The sequence below is a fragment of the Salmo salar genome, chromosome ssa07 (genome assembly GCF_905237065.1).
Source record: "Salmo salar chromosome ssa07, Ssal_v3.1, whole genome shotgun sequence".
Classification (NCBI taxonomy): Eukaryota; Metazoa; Chordata; class Actinopteri; order Salmoniformes; family Salmonidae; genus Salmo; species Salmo salar.
In genome coordinates, this window is record NC_059448.1 from 38,509,580 (window position 1) to 38,524,303 (window position 14,724).

Below are 14,724 nucleotides of genomic sequence, written 5' to 3' on the forward strand. Positions count from 1 at the left end.
CATCTTTCACCTGGATTCACCTGGTTAGTCTATGTCATGGAAAGAGCAGGCGTCCTTAATGTTTTTTACACTCAGGCTAGTTCACGGAAAGCCCTATCCATCATCATTAAATGAGCTTAAGTCTCTGGTCTGATGAATGCTTGCTTACACTACAGCTCAAGTGCAGGAGCAACACTGAGTTGTGGCCGCACATATAGTATGTTTCATAATGAGTGTCTGTTCGCTGTCTCCCTTGAAAAAGACGTTGTTCATCTCAATAAAGGATAAATATAGGATTAGATAAAGAGGTGCAAAGAGGACAAACACACTGTACAGTAAGTGGTTGTCGTGGAGACGACCTACCGCGGGCCTTCCTCCCGGCGTTTTGCTCTCGGGGGTTTTATTCAGCCAGTCGTTGATGCGGCCCGCCACACCTATCTTCATCCCAGCTGCTTCCTGTGTGGAGAGGGGGAACAGAAAAAAAAGACATGGGCAAAGTTCAACTCCAGCAGAACGCCCTGGGCTGGTCGTCATCGAGGATGAACAGGAAGTGGCAGTGAAACGAACCCCCCCCCTCAAACTGCTGGAGTTCCAGATTCCCAGTTATTTCCCGGTCCCCACCTTGTACGTGCCCCCGCCGCCCCCGGGCGAGTTGAACACGCTGCCTTTCTCCCACATGCTCTTAATGTTGCGTATCCCATCTGTCACCATGGGCAGGTCCACGGCACCGGAGCGTGGGGACCGCATATCCTTGTTCTGTATAGGGTCGAAGGGAATGGGAGACTATGTTAGTGTTGGATTCAGAGTGGGGAATGATCGGTGTTGGCAAAGGAGAGAAGAGAAATTTCTTATTTTGTGTTTTTATATCTGGAACTCTTTTTGTGACTTGTTTAAAATGGGTGTGAGGAAGGAGCCATACAAATCAAATCAAATTGTATTTGTCACATGCGCCGAATACAACAGGTGTAGGTAGACCTTACAGTGAAATGCTTACTTACAAGCCCTTAACCAACAATGCCATTTTAAGAAAAAACAAGTGTTAAGTAAAAAATAGGAAATAAAAGTAACAAATAAAGAGCAGCAGTAAAATAACAGTAGTAAGGCTATATACAGGGGGTACCGGTACAGAGTCAATCAATGTGAGGGGGCACACAGGTAATTGAGGTAATTGAGGGGGCACACAGGTAATTGAGTCGAGGTAATTGAGGTAATAATAAACAGAGAGTAGCAGCAGAGTGGGGGGGGGGGGGGACAATGCAAATAGTCTGAGTAGCCATTTGATTAGCTGTTCAGGAGTCTTATGGCTTGGGAGTAGAAGTTGCTAAGAAGCCTTTTGGACCTAGACTTGGCACTCTGGTACCGCTTGCCATGCGTTATTAGAGAGAACAGTCTATGACTGGGGTGGCTGGAGTCTTTGACAATTTTTAGGGCCTTCCTTTGACACTGCCTGGTATAGAGGTCCTAGATGGCAGGAAACTTGGCCCCAGTGACGTACTGGGCCGTACGCACTTATCTCTGTAGTGTCTTGCTGTCGGAAGCCGAGCAGCTGCCATACCAGGCAGTGATGCAACCAGTCAGGATACTCTCGATGGTTCAGCTGTATAACTTTTTGTGGATCTGAGGACCCATTCCAAATCTTTTCAGTCTCCTGAGGGGGAATAGGCTTTGTGTGCCCTCTTCATGACTGTCTTGGTGTGTTTGGGCCATGATAGTTTGTTGGTGATGTAGACACCAAGGAACTTGAAGCTCTCAACCTGCCCCACTACAGCCCCATCAATGAGAATGGGGGCATGCTCGGTCCTCCTTTTCCTGTAGTCCACAATCATCTTATTTGTCTTGATCACATTGAGGGACTGGTTGTTATTCTGGCACCACACGGCCAGGTCTCTGACCTCCTCCCTATAGGCTGTCTCATCGTTGTCGGTGATCAGGCCTACCACTGTTGTGTCATCGGCAAACTTAATGATGGTGTTGGAGTTGTGCCTAGCCATGCAGTCATGAGTGAACAGGGAGTACAGGAGGGGGCTGAGTACGCACCCCTGAGGGGCCCCAGTGTTGAGGATCAGTGTGGCGGATGTGTTATTACCTACCCTTACCAACTGGGGGCGGCCCGTCAGGAAGTCCAGGATCTAGATGCAGAGGGGACTAAACACCTAGTCCCAGGGTCCTTCGCTTAGTGATGAGCCTTGAGGGTACTATGGTGTTGAACGCTGAGCTGTAGTCAATTAATAGCATTCTCACATAGGTGTTCCTTTTGTCTAGGTTGTAAAGGTCAGTGTGGAGTGCAATAGAGATGGTATCATCTGTGGATCTGTTGGGGTGGTATGCAAATTGGAGTGGGTCTAAGGTTTCTGGGATAATGGTGTTGATGTGAGCCATGACCAGCCTTTCAAAGCGCTTCATGGCTACAGACGTGAGTGCTACTGGTCTGTAGTCATTTAGGCAGGTTGCCTTAGTGTTCTTGGGCACAGGGACTATGCTGGTCTGCTTGAAACATGTTGGTATTATAGACTCAGACAGGGAGAGGTTGAAAATGTCAGTGAAGACACTTGCCAGTTGGTCAGCGCATATTTGCAGTACACGTCCTGGTAATCCGTTTGGCCCTGCGGCCTTATGAATGTTGACCTGTTTAAAGGTCTTACTCACATCGGCTACGGAGAGCGTGATCAAAGAGATTCTCTCTTGCATGTTTCAGTGTTACTTGTCTTGAAGCGAGCAAAGAAGTAATTTAGCTTGTCTGGTAGGCTCGTGTCACTGGGCAGCTTGCGGCTGTGCTTCCCTTTGTAATCTGTAATAGTTTGCAAGCCCTCCCACATCCGATGAGCGTCAGAGCCGGTGCAGTAAGATTCAATCTTAGTCCCATATTGATGCTTTGCCTGTTTAATGGTTTGTCGGAGGGCATAGCGGGATTTCTTATAAACTTCCGGGTTAGAGTCCCACTCCTTGAAAGTGGCAGCTCTACCCTTAAGCTCAGTGCGGATGTTGCCTGTAATCCATGGCTTCTGGTTGGGGTATGTACGTACAGTCACTGTGGGGATGACATCATACACTTATTGATGAAGCCAGTGACTGATGTGATGTACTCCTCAATGCCATCGGAAGAATCCCAGAACATATTCCAGCCTGTGCTAGCAAAACAGTCCTGTAGCTTAGCATCTGCTTCATCTGACCACTTTTTTATTGACCGAGTCACTGGTGCTTCCTGCTTTAGTATTTACTTGTAAGCAGGAATCAGGAGGATAGAATTATGGTCAAATTTGCCAAATAGATGGCGAGGGAGAGCTTTGTACGCATCTCTGTGTATGGAGTAAAGGTGGTCTCGAGTTTTTTCCCCTCTGGTTGCACATTTAACATGCTGGTAGAAATGAGGTAAAATGGATTTAAGTTTCCCTGCATTAAAGTCCCTGGCCACTAGGAGCGGCACCTCTGGATGAGCGTTTTCCTGTTTGCTTATGGGCTTATACAGCTCATTGAGTGCGGTCTTAGTGCCAGCCTCGGTTTGTGGTGGTAAATAGACGGCTACGAAGAATATAGATGAAAACTCTCTTGGCTTATAAATCAAAATGAATGTAGTATAGTATCATTACCATTATCTAAAGCATGTACTGTAGCTTTTAGATTAAGAGCAGTATTGAAATATAGTGTATGTTCTAGATATGATAATCAACAATGGTAAGAATTATACAATCCCAGTCAACACAAGATGTCTTTTCAAAGTTTTTTCAACAAAAAAAATATCATTTTTCTACAACTTTTCAACATTTTGTTCTCATAGGGCTCATTGGTAACAGTACTAGTCAGGTGATTTGTGTTGATGTGTAACCTCTGACCTGGGCAACAGAGGTGTACTGCTCCAGTCTGTTGTCAATCTTAGAGACGACAGGAGAGTGAGTTGTCTTCACCGTGCTGGTCAGAACATATAACAACAGAATTAGCCAAAGGGTCATTTTATTACTGAACTGTGTGACTTCACACTGAGAGCACCAGTTGTGATTCAAACAATTAATGGAAACGACCGCTCACCTTTTCTGTGCCGACTTGCTCAGAAACTCTGCCCTTTCACCAATCTGTAGAGAGATCAGTGAATTATGCATCAACCATTTATTAGGCAGTAGCCACACACACACACACACACACACACACACACACACACACACACACACACACACACACACACACACACACACACACACACACACACACACACACACACAAAAAACAACCCCTACCAAATACACACAGCACTCCCACATCACACACACCATCCAAACCCAACAGCACCCTCTACTCCTTTCTCCTGTTCTACCTTTCCCTCTTTTTTTACCAGACCCATTACATCCTTGTTTAGACTGGGCTTTTCCTAGCCCAGCAAGACACAATGTGACTGACTGTTCTGTTCTCCACAGCACTAGGTACAGCTACTGTCACCCAGCCAGGAAAAGCAGAGCAGAGAGCAGAGCAGAGAGCAGAGCAGAGAGCAGAGCAGAGAGCAGAGCAGAGAGCAGAGCAGCACAGGCCTTTTTCAGGCCCTGCACTGTGGGAACCTCGCTCCGACTGCTATTTATGATATATGACAACAGGGCTAAAATGGGGGGGGGGGGCGATCCTGAAAAGAAAAAAAAAAACAACCGTCCATCCCCGCTCCCTCTAAAAAATTAAATAAAAAAGGACCCTGCTTGGTCTCTAGCTCGGCTCTGCTACCGAAATGTGGGTGTTCCTAAAATACTCCTCTTGACAGGAAATACCCTATTCTCAAGCTGCAGCAGCACCATTCCAAAGCGGGTACACTAATCCTATTAACCTAATCGGTTTCCTGCATCCTCCGAGTCTGACGTTTTTTGAAGGGAGCAGCTCTCTTTATTTAGCTAACTGTGTTGACTCCCATTTGCAGCTTCTGGAACGTTGTATCCTGATGTAACTACTCTGGAATAGTGCAAGAGGATCTGAGTATGTTCTCATGTGTTTACGTTACACTGGAACTACCTGACATTTGGGCAGAATTACGGTATCGTGACTTGAACTACAGGAACAACACACAGGAGGAATCAACGAAAAGACATAAAACTACTGTTAAAACGGCTAGTGTGTAAGTCTGAATCAGACAAAAAGGTACACAACTCACTCCACTGCAAAACAACAATGTTAGCACAGACGCTGGAACGAGTATAACCTCACAATAATGCATCACACACGCATTAGCTATGAGTAGAACAACGTTGCCCATAGACACTGATCTAGGGTCTGGTTTACGTTCCTCCCTCCTAATGGTTCAGGTTAAGATATGGGGAAGGGTAATCTGATCCTAGATCTGTAACCTATGGGCAACTTCTACCATCAGCTGTACCTACAGTGAACATGATGACAAAGTAAAGCTGCGGAGAGGAATGGAAGGATGTTAACATTTACCAACAGACCAGACCACAAACAACAACAAATGGAATTAGATTATTACCTTAAAATAAAAAAATTAAAAACACTAACACACAAAGTAAGACTATTTCAGGGCAGGTTTCAGTGTGCCCAGCCTGTGAGATGAATATTTTCTAAACTTAAGTAATTAGATTTTCTCCACTGGCAGAAAAGTGAAAACCCCCATGGACATTCACTGCATGGGAGTTCATTTCAGCAACGCTGGAGCGTTTATTCACATAAGTTGATTGAACACACTACTCCATGACAAATATTATCTTTAAAGTGATAAGTTGTGGAGTTTCCAGTTTCCATGCCTTTAACGCAGTAGCAAGACAACAGACAAACCCACACAGACAGAAGACAACAGAACAGAGACACTTATTGTCAACAACAATGACGCCATAATGTTCCCAGTAAAACGGTCCTGTTACCTACAATGAGGTGAATTAGGATAAGGTAGAGATTATGCCATGAAAAAGACTAAGAAGTACAAGCTACTATATGGGAGCCAACTGTTACATCTGGAGTAGCTTTTGGATCCCTGCAGTGTACTTGCTAGATTTATGAAAGGGCTGAATAGGTTAAAGCTATGTGATAGTATTCGAACCTGGTCATAGACAGACATCGTAGATGGAGGTGACTGAGAGGTCAAAGGTCAAAAGTTGTCGACTGACCTTGAGGGAGGATCCTCTGGGACTGAAGCATTTGAAGGGTTTGGCCTCTGCGTCGACAGTCTCCACCCCCATCTGCTGTCTCTTCTCGGCCGCCTCCGCCCTCCTCCGCTCTATCTCCTCCTTCATCCTCCTCTTCTCCTCCTGAGAGATGCGGAACACAGCAGAACTCTCAGTTATTAAACGGTCACACACGCACGACCAAGAATGTACGCACGCAAACAATAACTAAGCACGGGCATACTCCTCTAAGTTGAACGCACCACTCCTCTAGTGAAAATACTTCTTTACAGTTTATTTTACTCTATTACAGTCTGTTCTTATTGGTACTGTACAGTAGGTGCAGTAGGTAACACTATTTATATTGATGTCCAGGCTTCTATTTGATGTCCACTTATATCCAGGCTTCTATTTGATGTTCACCTATATCCAGGCTTCTCCCACCCTGACACAAAACTCTCTTATGCACCACAACATGAGACGACCCCATGTTCAAAGCCAAGCACAGCGCAGAGACCTGTCGGGAAATGACAGAAGTTGTGTCTGAAACGGCATCCTATTCCCTATATAGTGCACTACTTTTGACCAGAGCCGTATCCGCAGAGCCCTGATCAAAATTAGTCCACTTTATACGGTGCCATTTGAGATGGAACCAGAAAATCCTGTCAGCATAAGACAGAGTACAGTACAGTAGACTAGGTGATTGGACGGCGAATGGCGCGGCGTCAAGTGCAAGTATGTACACGCAAATTATGGACTGACTATCATAGCTTAGATATGTGAAGGTGAGGTCATATAGCAGGGGAAGAAGAATGATGGCCTATAAAGGAATTATTATTGGGATTCAAATAGGAGTGCGCCGATAAGGATGCAGTATAGTAAGATCATGTCATGGTGAAGCAGGCAGGAATATGACGTATAGCTGTTATCTTCAACAGGTGTTATGACTAAATCAAGTGTACAGTCTTGAGATGAGGAGAAGAAGGGAGGGAGAGAGACGAAGGGAGAGAGAGAGAGAGTGCAGAAGAGTGGCAGAGAGAGAGAGAGAGAGAGAACCCCTACCTCCTCTCTGGCCTTCTTCTCGGCCTCCTCCTGTTTCTTCTGTCTCTCCTCCTCTTCTATGATCTTCCTCCTCTCCTCCCTCTTCTTCTTCAGCTCCTCCAGCTCCTGCTCAGCCTCCTGCTGCTTCTGTCTCATCCTCTCGAACTCCTCGCTCTCCGCGTCGTCACGGCGGCGCTTCAGCTCCTGCAGCTTAAGCTCCGCCTCCAGGCGCGCCGTGTCGTCCTGCTCCTCCGCCCCCGCCTCCGGGGAACGCACGCTGCCGTGGCTATGGGACACGCACAGGAAGACAGGTTAATGTCGTCACACGGGTAGAAAGACAGCCACACACACAAGCCTACACATGCACACGTACACAGACACACTAAGACTCAGTCTGGCGCTGTCTAAGGTAACAGTGTGTCTAAGGTTTCACTCCAGTGCTTCCCTCTGGGGAGCTAGGATTACATGACCCGTGTCAAATACAGCAGTTCTGCTCTAGAAACCAATTATGCTAAACAACAGTGTGTTTGTGTGCGCTGGGATAAATATGCCTTTCAATTACATTACAGACACCTTGGGCAATACTCTCCCACCCCCTAGGTTTTGAATCATGACCAAAGAATATATATCTATTTTTTAAACTTTTATTTAACTAGGCAAGTCAGTTAAGAAAAAAATTCTTATTTACAATGACGGCCTACACCAGCCAAACCTGGACGACGCTGGGACATATGTGCACCGCCCTATGGGACTCCCAATCACGGCCGGTTGTGATACAGCCTGGATTTCAACCAGGGAGTCTGTAGCGACGCCTCTAGCGCTGAGATGCAGTGCCTTAGACCGCTGAGCCACTCAGGAGCCCGAATGCTAAGACCACAGAATGCGTGTCTGTTTGTATGTGTGTGTATGTGTTGCGTGTAGCATTATACCATTAGCGCACATAAGTCTCTGGCTCCTACCTCAGGGTCCTTTCTGTTTTTTTGTGTTTTTGAGGAGTTTCCTCGTGCAGACCTCCATTCTGCTTTTCATTCACCTGCAGGCACAGAACACACGCTGAGCACACTGAACTCTGGGAATGAAGGAATGCTTGTGTCTGTGCGTGGGTGCTTCTATGTGACATCACACCATTCCAACCAGACCAGTGACTCCACTCTGTGACCCTGGCTTTGTCCAAAACGACACCCTATTCCCCACTGGACTACTTTTGGCACAAGTCTTCAAAGTAGTGCACTATATAGGGAATAGGGTGTCATTTGGGGACACACATCTGAAAGCAAAACAGGGGGTGGCGGAAAGTGAGTAAACATGACAACAGATGCAAAACACAGGTTTCACACACAACCTCTTCCCCACAGAGGCAAACATGCAGCTGAACACACAGTGACCGTATTGTGACCACTCCGTGGAGGGCATGGCATTAAACCACGTTAAAGATAACCACATGACCATGACCTCAACCGCACCTTATAAGATGTAGCTCTATTACCGTGGATGCAAAACCACACTGTGACCACAGTTAGCGTCTGGAGAACTTCAATGTCTGGGAAATATTCATTTAGGCTACACCGCTACTCTGCTCCATTGACAAAGACACTATGGATTGTCTTTAGAGTTATTATACACTACGATTTCTGAGAATTATTTCGGAGACATTTGAGTTATCCAGAGATGTCCATGCTCCCATTTCACACCTCTATGTTAAAGTCTTACCACATCCAAGCCGTTTTGGATGGTTGACATCCCACAGTCTTCCTCAGTCTCATTGTTCAGTGTCACTGTTGTGCCCTCTACCTCTAACTGATCTGGTTCCTCTACCTCTTCTTCTACCTTATCACTTAATTCAGCATCTTCTTCAACCTCTACCTCTGAATTGACTGATTCCTCAACCTCATTTAAAACCACTGCTGGTTCTTCTGTATCTTCCTATGAGAAGGAATGGGAGTGTCATGTTTGATCAAAATCAGATAAATAATCAGCAAACTCCAACCACCATTCCAATCAATATATCCATGATCATACCTCGTTTCTAGTTTTTTCCTCAATGGATTCCTATGGATAAATAAGGTACATTTTATGAATGAAAACAGGCTAATGGAAAATAAAATGAAAATGGACAGAAATGTCCATAAAAGAAGAATAGACTGACCTGTTCTCTCATATAGGACCGTCTCGGTTTCTCCTCCTCCACCGCCTCTTCCTCCACTTCTCCCTCTCCCTGCTCAGCCTCTTCCTCCTCCTCCGGAGCGGCCTCCCCCTCCTCCTCCTTTCGGCAGTTCCGCTCTTCCGCCTCTTCTTCGTTGTCCTGGTAACGGCCCCTGCGGTCGACGGACCTCTCCTCCACAGTATTCTCCCCGCTGCCGTGGTTACCGTCATTGCCGGGGTTCTGATCCTTCTCTCGCTCCAGAGCTTCCATCAATCTTTTCTGCCTGCGCTCCTCTCGTTTGGCCATGCGCTCCAGCAGGGCCTGCTCATCATCGTCTCCTCCACCCGAGGAGGTCATAGAGGAGGACACAGACACAGTCTCTGTCACGCTGAGAGAGAGAGAGAGAGAGAGAGAGAGAGAGAGAGAGAGAGAGAGAGAGAGAGAGAGAGAGAGAGAGAGAGAGAGAGAGAGAGAGAGAGAGATGCCACAGTCAATCACACAGGCAATCACTACCACACAGAGGAACAAAAACAGTAACCACTGAATTCGCTATGTGGTCACTGCTTCTGAAGTTAAACTACCACCACTCTGCTGGACATTCCCCAATATCTGGACACCACGAATATGGATTTCTCTTCGGCTCATATGGACATCAACAACGGTGGAAATAGCATTTCAGCTCCATTTCCAGTTCACACGTCTAATCAGTTTACCTCACCGAATCTTCTGGCTTCCTAGCTTGAGGTTGTTCTTTTATCCACAGGTTAGGTCCAACAGCGTAACTTAGTCCTACACGAAAGTTCATGGCTGCTTTTCTCTCCCAGAAACGTATCCAGTCCACATTGCACTGGCGACTAGCTACCTCCTTTGCCCAGCCTCATAGCAAGCTGACAGGGCATCCATACAATACCGTACGTGGGTCTGCATCCAACCCTCCAACCACCTCACACATACCGACAGAGTTTAATACAGGCTGACGACACCGTTTGGCAAATGTTAGCACAGAACCAAACACAATCAACAACGGGTCGGGTTACGCCCGATCACAGGTCGAGACAATCCCGGACTTGTTCAATAACCACAGGATATGGCTGTGACCTCACAGAAAGAAACCATTCTCCACTACAACAGTGCTTCTGTACTGGTGGATGTCAGAGCAGCCCACTACTTCCAGTGTCAACTGCTGTACTGACATGGACATGGTATGGGGCGGACAGTAGGGTGAGCTATTTATGATTGATTGGTAGACAAAAGAAGAGGGTCTCTGTTTAAATTATGTAAGTCTATGTCTGCGATAATCTACTGTAAGACTCGTGCTTCTTCAACACTTTAGAAAGGGTACTAGCCTAGAGTAGGATAGGGACCCACAGGGCACCTATTCCATTGAGAGAGTATAGTAGAAAAAATAACACAAGAGGATAGGAAAGGATAGGACAGCTGACAGGAAACCTGGAGCTTCCGTGGACTTCCTCCAGGGATGGCCTGAGCTGCATTCTAACAGCGGATGAGATCAGGGTTACACACCAAGGATTGTTATAGCTTCGTTATTAGATTTAAGATTTTTATTTGAAATTCAGTTTAGTTGTTTCAGTAAGTTTTCAGATCCACTCTACTCGTTTTTATTTCGTTCAAATTTGATAAAAACATTTTTATTTCGTTTTTCATGTCATTTCTTTTCAGTTTTAGTTTAAGGGACAGAAAGAGGAGCCATTTATGTGTTTAGTGTGTGTTTTATGGGATGTCAGTTCTTGCCACTGTGGTGCAATAATGCATAAGGGGATGGGTCAGGTCATAGGTTAGATGTAAAGGTAGACTCAGCGAGATGACGTAGATGCACAAAGTAAACAGTGGCAGTGGGTCAATTTACGCAACAACCAGGAACGATGAAGTGCAAGATTCTGGCCCGTAGCTACCACATTGAAGCAGCGTGAAGTGTACCCATGCACATGTGCAGATACTCTGTGTGACCCTGTAAGAGCAAAGTCTTGCATCGTGCTCGTCTCAAATGACTCGCTCGAGCAGATCACTTTTGTCAAATCTTTCAACGTGTGTTGCATTCTGGGGATAAAAATGGTCCAACTTAGGGCCCCCTGAGTGGCGCAGTGGTCTAAGGAACTGCAGTGCTAGAAGCGTTACTACAGACCCAGGTTCACTGTGGCCGGGTGTCCCATAGGACGGCGCACAATTGGCCCAGCGTCATCCGGGTTAGGGGAGGGTTTGGCCGATGGGGCTTTACTTGGCTCATCGCGCTCTAGCGACTCCTTGTGGCGGGCTGGGTGCCTGCAGGGTGACCCCAGTCGCCAGTTGAACGGTGTTTCCTCCGACACATTGGTGTGGCTGGCTTCCGGGTTAAGCTGGCGGGTGTTAAGGAGCGCTGTTAGGCGGGTCATGTTTCGGAAGACGCACGAGTCCACCTTCGCCTCTCCCGAGCCCATTGGGGAGTTGCAGCGATGAGAAAAGATTGAAAATTGGGGAGAAAAAGTGGGTAAAATGCAAAAACATTTCTAAATGCATAAATAAACGGTTCAACTTCCGCCTACATCTTGACTGCATGTGATCAAAGGTCATGATGTTTCTGCAGTTGCTTCTCACCGACTTCATCCTGCAGCCATCGTCTGCATTGTGGGAGGCTCTATTGTCAACCAATCATTAGGCTGTTTTTGTTTGACCCACGCAAACATGACTGAAACAGGGACCAATTTGCCGTGATTTATGTACAGTTGATATATACAAATACATGTGATATTTGAGGGTCTCTCTCCATTATTGACTGTACTAAGTGTACACACATTATATTATATTAGGATTTTATTTGTTTGGTGTGTGATATTGGGGATTAGGTACATGTTTATTTCGGCATTGTAAAGAAAGCCTTTTATAAACAATGGCAACACTGCCATGTTGATCTGAGCCTTGCTGTTAGAAAACCACATTAGTGTCCGACTTTCGGCTGTCGCAGATGCAACTCCCCCGACTTCCCTCCTTGACTTTCGTCTACTGTCGCTTTAGCCTTACCAGTCAAACGCGACAAATATCTGCTGTGCTGCTCTTGGCAAAGTCATCTTGCCTGCCAAAAAACTACAACTGAACATTTGATTTGATTACTTTTGGAGTCAAAGATAATAGTTTCCGTTAGTCAGTATAGTTTTTCAAACAGATGTATTAATTATTTTATTTCAGTTTACTAAATTGATTCGTTTTCGTTTCAGTTTGACTTTCAGTTAACTATAACAACCTTGTTACACACACATCCATTATTATAGGGGAAACTGGGTTCAAACCACAATCTCCTTCGCACCACAATACTGTTAGCCCCTGAGCTAAAGCCTAGACATTGTGTTTGGGAGCTAACACAAGTCTTCAGGTCTTACCTATGGCTGTTGGTCATCACCACGCTGTCACTGGGCTCCTCGCCTCCCATCCCTCTCATCCTCTCCTGACGCGCCCTGCGTCTACGCTCCCTTGCAGCCTCCTCCTCATCCTCATTACTACCCTGGAAGGCCATCCTGAGGCAGGGAGAAAGAGAGAGGAGAGAGAGTCAAGTAAGTCATTGTTCTCCAGATAATTCTCCAGTTATTTACAGTGCAATACAAAAGACTCACGGTGTCTTTTACTTGACTCACTGTACTCACATTCTACCCTGCTCTGCTCTGCTGAGCTCAGGCCACTGGTGCTGCTGCTGAGGTTTCACTTTTCACAGCCTGATGAAAACAGTGTCTGGAGATGTGGCTTGGCCAGCGATGAGAGGAGAGGACCCCGACTGTAACATGGCCGCTGGCCTACGCCTGCCTCAGCCCAGGCTCGGCCCATTGGAGGGGTGGAGTGGTGGGGAGCTGTAGTGTGTGAAGGGCTGTAGCGTGTACAGTGTCTGTGTGTGTATAGTGTGTGCACGTGTGTACAGTATGTGAGTGTGTTTTGCCTGTACTATGCTGGCCAGCCGAGAACTACACTAAGGCCAGATCACTGATCTCAACGCCCTGCAGTCTGACAGTCCGACAGGAAAGTCTCTAGCCCACAGATAGGTACCAGTCCATTCTATTTAGATTAATCTTCAATTTCATGAAACATTGGGAAAGCCTCTCCCATTAAAGGACTGAATCAACTTCTTATCTTCCCCGCCTCTGGTTTTTTTTGTTGTGAGAAGAGCTCCATTCTGTCTGCCTCTGTGTGATCTTCAAAGTCAGTGTCAGGCATCGGCTAAGCTAAGCAAACATCATATGGCCGCTTGGCAGTGCGTACTGCATGTTACTGAAGCATGTGCAGTTAACATGCTAAGCAGAGTGGTTTTATGGGAGACTTTACAGCTCGCGAACAGCAGGCTCTCCTGCTGGGTAAGCTGACTGAGGAATGTTGTTATAATTGAACACAGAACTCTGCTCACGCCCAAACCAAACCTGGGGGGACAGTGACATCATGATACTGTATTCTCTCTCTCTCCATTTCATATATATATGTATATACACACACACACACACACACACACACACACACACACACACACACACACACACACACACACAGGGTGTTTCTCAATATGCATACTACCATGCTCCATGCTTCATGCTCCGAGTTCGCTCTCTTTAGTACGTTCTTGGGAGGAAAACCAATGATAACGTAATTTTGAGAAGCACTGTGCACTCTCCCAATACTGCATTACCTTTGACCAATACAGACAAAACAAGATATCATTTGTCAAGATAATCCATCCACCTGACAGGTGTGGCATATCAAGAAGCTGATTAAATAGCATGATGATTATACAGGTGCCACTTGTGCTGGGGACAATAAAAGGCCACTCTAAAATGTGCAGTTTTGTCACACAACACAATCTTTAATAAAAGGCCCTTTGTGGGGAAAAACTCATTCTGATTGGCTGGTGATGGCTCCACACTGGGTGGTTGAGTCACTCTTTGCTACTTTGTTTTACAAACTGCACTTGGGGATATAGCCAGTCATCTATGTGCAAATGTTAAAGATGAAGAGCAATATAGACTGTTAGATTAGAGATTCTAGTCTGATGGGATTGTAAATGTGTATCAAATTGTAGAGAGGCGCATACCTTTAGCATACACACACCACCTCTCTCCCTGGCACTCAAACTTACATACACTCCCATGCACTGTAAGTGAGAGTGACCGAAGGAGAGAAAGAGAGTGTGGGTGTCACTTCAGTTTATAACCCAATCCGTCATTGTTTTCAAGAAATGGGTCTTCGTTTTTTTTACGTGGCTGCGTCATCTTACATCAACAATCCTGGGAATATTTCGGCTGAAGCTCGCATCAAAACGTGTACAAACAAAGTACGCATCTGAGAATTGCCCTCCGCGCTCATACTCTGACTGCCTCAGTTTGCGGACTTGTAGCACGGTAGTATGTATATTGAGAAACTCACACACTCTCTTTCACTAGAAGCTCTATTCTAACAGTCTAGTTCGCTCGTCATCCTTAACATTATGCACATATATGACTGGCTATATCA

At 46.0% G+C, this 14,724-nt stretch overlaps 1 protein-coding gene across 15 annotated transcripts in view; it reads right to left on the reverse strand.

Annotated features, from left to right (window-relative positions):
* LOC106609224 (non-muscle caldesmon) overlaps positions 1-14,724 on the reverse strand; it is a 55,892-nt gene that overhangs the window by 11,027 nt on the left and 30,141 nt on the right. For 7 of the 15 annotated variants that reach the window (XR_006770636.1, XM_045721947.1, XM_045721949.1 and 4 more), the window contains 11 exons: positions 12,618-12,752; positions 9,250-9,634; positions 9,123-9,152; positions 8,814-9,026; positions 8,063-8,136; positions 7,125-7,389; positions 6,066-6,206; positions 4,003-4,046; positions 3,810-3,885; positions 601-735; positions 343-435 (listed from right to left, as the gene is read on the reverse strand). Coding sequence is in view for 14 of the 15 variants with exons in the window: in XM_045721947.1 (XP_045577903.1) it covers positions 343-435; positions 601-735; positions 3,810-3,885; positions 4,003-4,046; positions 6,066-6,206; positions 7,125-7,389; positions 8,063-8,136; positions 8,814-9,026; positions 9,123-9,152; positions 9,250-9,634; positions 12,618-12,752 (1,591 nt within the window). In the remaining variant the exon portion in view is untranslated. Of the gene's footprint in view, positions 1-342; positions 436-600; positions 736-3,809; positions 3,886-4,002; positions 4,047-6,065; positions 6,207-7,124; positions 7,390-8,062; positions 8,137-8,813; positions 9,027-9,122; positions 9,153-9,249; positions 9,635-12,617; positions 12,753-12,878; positions 13,323-14,724 lie in introns of those variants that run through there. The other 8 variants (XM_045721954.1, XM_045721956.1, XM_045721955.1 and 5 more) reach the window with 4 other exon arrangements.